General features: G+C 29.3%; 2 protein-coding genes across 2 annotated transcripts in view; one reads left to right on the top strand and one right to left on the bottom strand.

Annotated features, from left to right (window-relative positions):
- The window catches only part of LOC113384875 (vascular endothelial growth factor receptor kdr-like), a gene marked incomplete in the record, with an annotated part of 110,647 nt that extends 109,529 nt beyond the window's left edge, over positions 1 to 1,118 (bottom strand). Inside the window, 1 exon segment of the mRNA XM_026622642.1 lies at positions 928 to 1,118. Within this exon segment, the coding sequence (XP_026478427.1) occupies positions 928 to 982 (55 nt within the window).
- Positions 1,119 to 2,018: 900 nt separating this feature from the next.
- On the top strand, positions 2,019 to 5,623 carry LOC113384799 (dipeptidyl peptidase 9). The gene is given in 5 exon segments (XM_026622557.1): positions 2,019 to 2,404; positions 2,406 to 2,893; positions 3,351 to 3,816; positions 4,125 to 4,331; positions 4,334 to 5,623. Coding segments are annotated over 5 exon segments (2,505 nt in total). The 5' UTR covers positions 2,019 to 2,212; the 3' UTR covers positions 5,486 to 5,623.
- The last annotated feature ends 377 nt before the right edge of the window (positions 5,624 to 6,000 follow it).

The following is a 6,000-nucleotide window of genomic DNA, read 5'->3' as shown; positions in this document are numbered from 1 at the left end:
TATAAATAATATAATAATAATAAATTTGATCACTTTTCATGAGGAAAGTCATGAAAATGACCAGATCTGAGTATACATACGAACAATAATAAATAATTCAATAAAACTTCGTCTTGTTTTATGTAATCAAAATAAACTTTTTGTGTGATACAGCTTTCTATTAGCACCAAGTCGACTTTTGATTATTTCAAAATATCAAACAATGAGTAATGTCAATATGTTGTTTTCTGAGAAGCACTTATACTCATTGTTAGTTAAATTATTTCAATGTTGCAAATATATAGAAACGTTTAACGTATTTTAATGCCAAAGAATTTTATATCTACAATTTTTACAGAAATAGCAGCAGTTTTCAAAATGTTCAGCATGATAATGATTGCACTCTAAACAAAATGAATGAATAAATTATATCGGCACTCATACTTGAAGGGTGCCAGAGCGGGTTTAAAAAAAAACGCAATAAATGACTATCCATCGATTGCAGTTGCAAATTTGCTCCCATCTAATCATAATTTACTATCAGCCATATATTAACAAAACTTCCAATAAAAATGACTTTAACAGTACTTGTTTGTTTCATATTTATGAGTAAGGAAGAAATAGTCATCAAACTATTACTTGCCTAAACCACCAACTACTGCAATAAAAAAATCAATATCAATTACCTTTTTAGGAATATGCACATTAAAAAATATTCACTAAAGAAATCGACTATTAAGGTAATTTATATTATGATGGCATGACACACAGGATGACATATACCTGTAATATGCTATCTACATATTGCATAAACAGATTAAGACATTCTTGACGCATATGTCACGCTAAACATGAACATCACCTGTAGCTGCGGAAATTATTTATTTACCTCGCTCGATAAAAGATCGATATAAAATAGTTAATACTTATTTAAAAAAAAAAACTCACGGCTTCTGTGAAAACCCGCTGCCAATATTGCCAAAATCACAACATTCTTCAACATATTTTCTGCAAATAAAAGTGATAATTCACAGCACTAAAAGGCACTTAATATCTAACGCACTATCCGCAAATTAAATAAAATAAAACATATTGCACAAAACTATTTATTAATTATTATTATTATATAATTTTTATTATAATAAAAAATATTTTCACGCAACATTTGTTTATCATTAAAATAACATGTTATACACTGAACATAATACTAAACGAAACGGTGACAGACAAACGTCATACCACGACGGCAAGTGAAATAGAACTGAGAATAAAATTTGAGTGTGAGTCATCGCGGTTGCAGCGCCGCGATTATAGAACTAACAAGTTCTGGTTGTTGACAGATGCTAAATTTGATTCTCCATCTATTGACATAAAATTGTAACTTGCTGATTTTGATACAAACTTTTAACCATAACCAAGTATATATAGCTTTTGAGTGTTTACATTTGTGGCATATTTAAATAATATAATAATATATTATTACTAATATACGTAACTCCTTGAAATGAACAACTTTTTGCTCAGAGGCAAAATGTCCATATCCGCAAATACAATGAATGCAAAGAGCTTATACCTTCGTGGAAAATACCATTTCATTTTAAGAACTATTTAGATTAATAAAAGCAGTTCAAGTTGAACCGCGTTTTTGATTGTAGCCTTTTACGTCATCGTATACGTCAAACATGCGTCAAACTTCATTTGGTAGTTAATTTTGAATTTGAATTTTGCGCCCTCTCGAGCGTACAAGCTTGAACTAATATGTCAAATAAATTGCTTTGCTCAGTGCTGTGTGGGATGAGCAATAGTTCATTTTTATAATTTAACATGAAAGTTAAAATAGAATTTAAATAATTATATTAACACGATTATTCAAAGCTTTTGTACAAATATTATTTTATAAATTAAACGATGTTAGAATTATTAGGTTATTTATTGTGAAATGATTGACAGCCGTAATTTTCATCTTTATGTGTTTATTATTTAACGTTTGAAACTCAGTTAAATACAGTGATAACAAAATAAATACAGCCTTTCAAAGTTTAGAGATAATTTATAGAGAAACTTATGTTTGTATAGTACACGTCAAAAATGCAATATTGCTACTTTTTATTTTAAAATCTGAGGAGAATTTTTGAATATAATATAAATTATTGCCTGCTAATTGGATTGATTTGAAGCACTTATGACGAATTTTGTCAGCATAAATTGATAGCATATATTTTCAAAAAATAAAATGGATAATAGTCATGCAGAATCGAGTAAAAAATCATGGACAGAATTAAAAGAGCTCGTTTCAGACATAAGGAAGCAAGTCGCCGCAATTTCCACTGTAATACCCAGTAATATACAATTTCGAATGCTGCCTGATGGTCGGACAAGAATATATTTTTTAGGATCCACACAAAATTGTCGTGAAACAACTTTATTTGTACACAGATGTAGAAAATACTTTACAAGTGAAGCAACATAAATTGAAATTGAACCAATTATTAGAGCAAAAGCATTTTACAATGACAAAAGTACATTCTGTAGAAGAGCAGTTATTATTTGAAAGGCAAAGACTAGCTACTTGGGGATTAACGTCTTATGAATTGCATAAAGCATCTGGAAGAATAGTGTTTCCAGCAAATGGTAACATATATCATAGTATTGACACGGGATTAACAATGGATCCTCCGCTACCCTTGTTTCCGTCTGAAATGAGAACAACTGCTCTTGGTGCTTGTCTTTTACCTCAAATTTGCCCTAGTAATTATCAATTAGTTGCATTTGTAGCCTGTGGTGATATTTGGGTATCTCATAGTGAAGGTGCATCAACACGATTGACTTTTGCACATAATGGAAAACCGAATATTGCAGATGATCCACGTTCAGCTGGAATACCATCTTATGTTTTACAAGAAGAATTTAACAGGTTAATTTTCATGATATGACCTATTATTATGAATTAATATATTACACACCTAGATCCAAACAGAGGTAACTCAAAATTTTCTATTTTTTAATTTTGAATATTGTTCAGTTTTTAACTGACAATTTGTTAATAAAAAAAAAAACCAAAACGTTGAACCATGCAGATTTTTTTGTGCACTTGGATAAGGAAATTAATTTTGAAAAGCAATCAAAGAAAAGATAAAAGAGCTATTTTGAATTTACCCTATTTAGATCTATGTGTGCAATATTTATATTTATACATTTACAGTATTTTGTAAAACTGATGTGCTATGCATATCATTGAACTTATGTAAATTACTCTATTTGCAGATACTACAAATAATACTACAAAGTTTACGTTTTATTGATCAATTAATTATATAAATGAAAGATAAATTATTTTATTAAATTGATTTAGTCTTTAATCTACTCTTTAGATATCAAGGGTATTGGTGGCAACCGGAATCAAATGATGGAATTTATAGAATTCTCTATGAAGAAGTTGATGAAAGTGACGTTTCAATTTATACTTTACCTTCATCTAATACTGGGATTGAAGATGTGGAACAGTTTCGTTTTCCTCGAGCAGGAAAGGCTAATGCAAAGTCTGAATTGAAAATTGTTCAATTTAGAATATCACAAAATAATGAAGTTTTTGATATAAAGATTAAAAAGATGAAGAATTCCTTATCATATTTTTTTCCGTGGGTTGAATATCTTGTGAGAATGGGGTGGACACCTGATTCTGAACATATTTGGATTCAAATTCTGAATAGAAGACAGCAAAAATTAATTCTATTATTGGTACACATAAGTGATTTTATTTTAAGTGGTGAACAACATGATGGCAATGAAGATACAAGTTCGGTTAATGAGGAAATGATAGATCAACGACCATTACAGGTTTGTAATATCATTTTTATTAAATTTTCAAGGGTTAAATTAATTATATATACCCATAAGTTGATAGTACCTCCGCTTCTATAAATTTATACTATATTATAGTTAATGTAATAATTTATAATATATTTATATAACTCCTAATAATAAGATAAATAGTATCAATGAAATAGACATAATAGATATTATTAACAATTTCAATCTTTACTTTGCATAATTCTCTTCATTGTTATTTGTTATAATTCACAGTTAGATTTTTATATCATATAACTTGTCTTATTATTATTGATCAAATTTATATTTCATCCTAGGTCATTTATCAAGAAACTTCTAAAACCTGGATCAACATACACGATCTTCTACAATTTGTTGAAATGACTGAAAACAAAGTTTCTTTTATTTGGGCATCTGAAAAATCTGGCTTCAGACATTTGTATTACGTTACAGCCAGCATTGGTGCACATGTCAATGGCACAACAATGGAAGTAGATGATAATAATATAACACATTTACTCAATTTTGGACCAAGGTAATAAATGAGACACAATTGACATTTGGAGAATGGGAAGTTTTACAAAAGAATATGTATGTTGATGCTTCAAGGCATTTAATTTATTTTACTGGTTTTCGTGAAAGTCCTTTAGAGAAACATCTATATGTTGTTTGTTGGGATCAGCCAGGATACATTCGTTTGCTTACAAATCCTAATCATTCTTATTCAGTTGATATAAACAAGAATTGTACACTTATGGTGCAGACTTACAGTAATACAGGAACATTACCTAGTTGTGAAGTGCTAAGAATTGTACATACTGAAGCTGAAAAAGCTGTCGATGGTATCAATTTGATCTCATTAGGTTTACTATTGGAAGGATGTCCAATAAATGGCATGATAAATAGTCCTCAAATATATAGCCCAAAATTATCAACAGGTGAAACGCTATATGCAATGGTATTTAAACCTCAAAATTTTAAACCAGGCCAAAAATATCCAACTGTGTTAAATGTGTATGGTGGACCTGAAGTACAAACTGTGAATAATACATTTAAAGGTATACGACAGCTTAGAATGCATATGTTAGCTGCAAAAGGTTTCTGTGTTGTATCTATTGATTCCAGAGGATCCCAACATCGAGGAGTAGCATTTGAAAGTCATTTGCATCTTCGCATGGGAACTGTTGAATTAAAGGATCAAGTAGAAATTTTAAATAATCTTGCCCAAGAATTAGGCTTTATAGATACTTCTAGAGTTGCAATCCATGGCTGGTCATATGGTGGATATCTCAGTTTAATGGGCTTGATTCATTACCCACATGTATTTAATTTAGCGATTGCAGGTGCTCCAGTCACTTGTTGGGAACTTTATGATACTGGATACACAGAAAGATATATGGATTTACCAGATAATAATCGTGAGGGTTATCAGTATGGATCTGTATTATCATATCTAAACAAATTTCCTGATGAAGAGCATAGGTTATTAATAATTCATGGTATGATTGATGAGAATGTCCATTTTCTTCATACCAAACAATTAGTAATGGGGCTTGTGCAAGCATGTAAACCGCATGAATTACAAGTCTATCCTAATGAAAGACATTCATTGAGAAATATTGATGCTAGCAAACATTATGAAACTAAATTACTTGCATTTTTACAAAATTACTTGTGAGCTATTTCGATCTATTTATTTTATAAATAACATACATAAATCACTTTGTTTGCTCATTTTTGTGCATTACTTTATATCATTGACTTTTCACACATTTATAAAATATAAGAAGATATTTATAGGTTCTGAAGTATTTACATAGGCTTAATATATTATTTAAAGATTTTATTGGTATGTTTATAATAAATCATCAGATATTTTAATTTTGGCACATTTATTCTAATGCTTTTACGAAGGTTTAACTTTTATCAACAAATATTTTGCAGGATTATGCTTCTATGAACTTGACATGTTTCACACATTTTCCTAATTCGAAATATGAAAAAAATTAAACATTTAACAATATTTTTTTTATCAATGTAATTATTGGTTGAGGGGTTTTTAACCCCTTTCATATTATTTTAATCTCCGAGTGAAATAACATACTTTAAATGTTTCTTTAAACGTCCAAGTGTTACTTCAAAATGAACAAATTAACTACAAATAAATAAAACGAAATATATTCTAAAGGCTAA

The sequence above is a fragment of the Ctenocephalides felis genome, unplaced genomic scaffold, assembly GCF_003426905.1.
Source record: "Ctenocephalides felis isolate EL2017-DRISC unplaced genomic scaffold, ASM342690v1 CF-g0.4_SCAFFOLD_03571, whole genome shotgun sequence".
NCBI classification, from domain to species: domain Eukaryota; kingdom Metazoa; phylum Arthropoda; class Insecta; order Siphonaptera; family Pulicidae; genus Ctenocephalides; species Ctenocephalides felis.
This window is presented reverse-complemented; position numbering and strand designations above follow the sequence as displayed.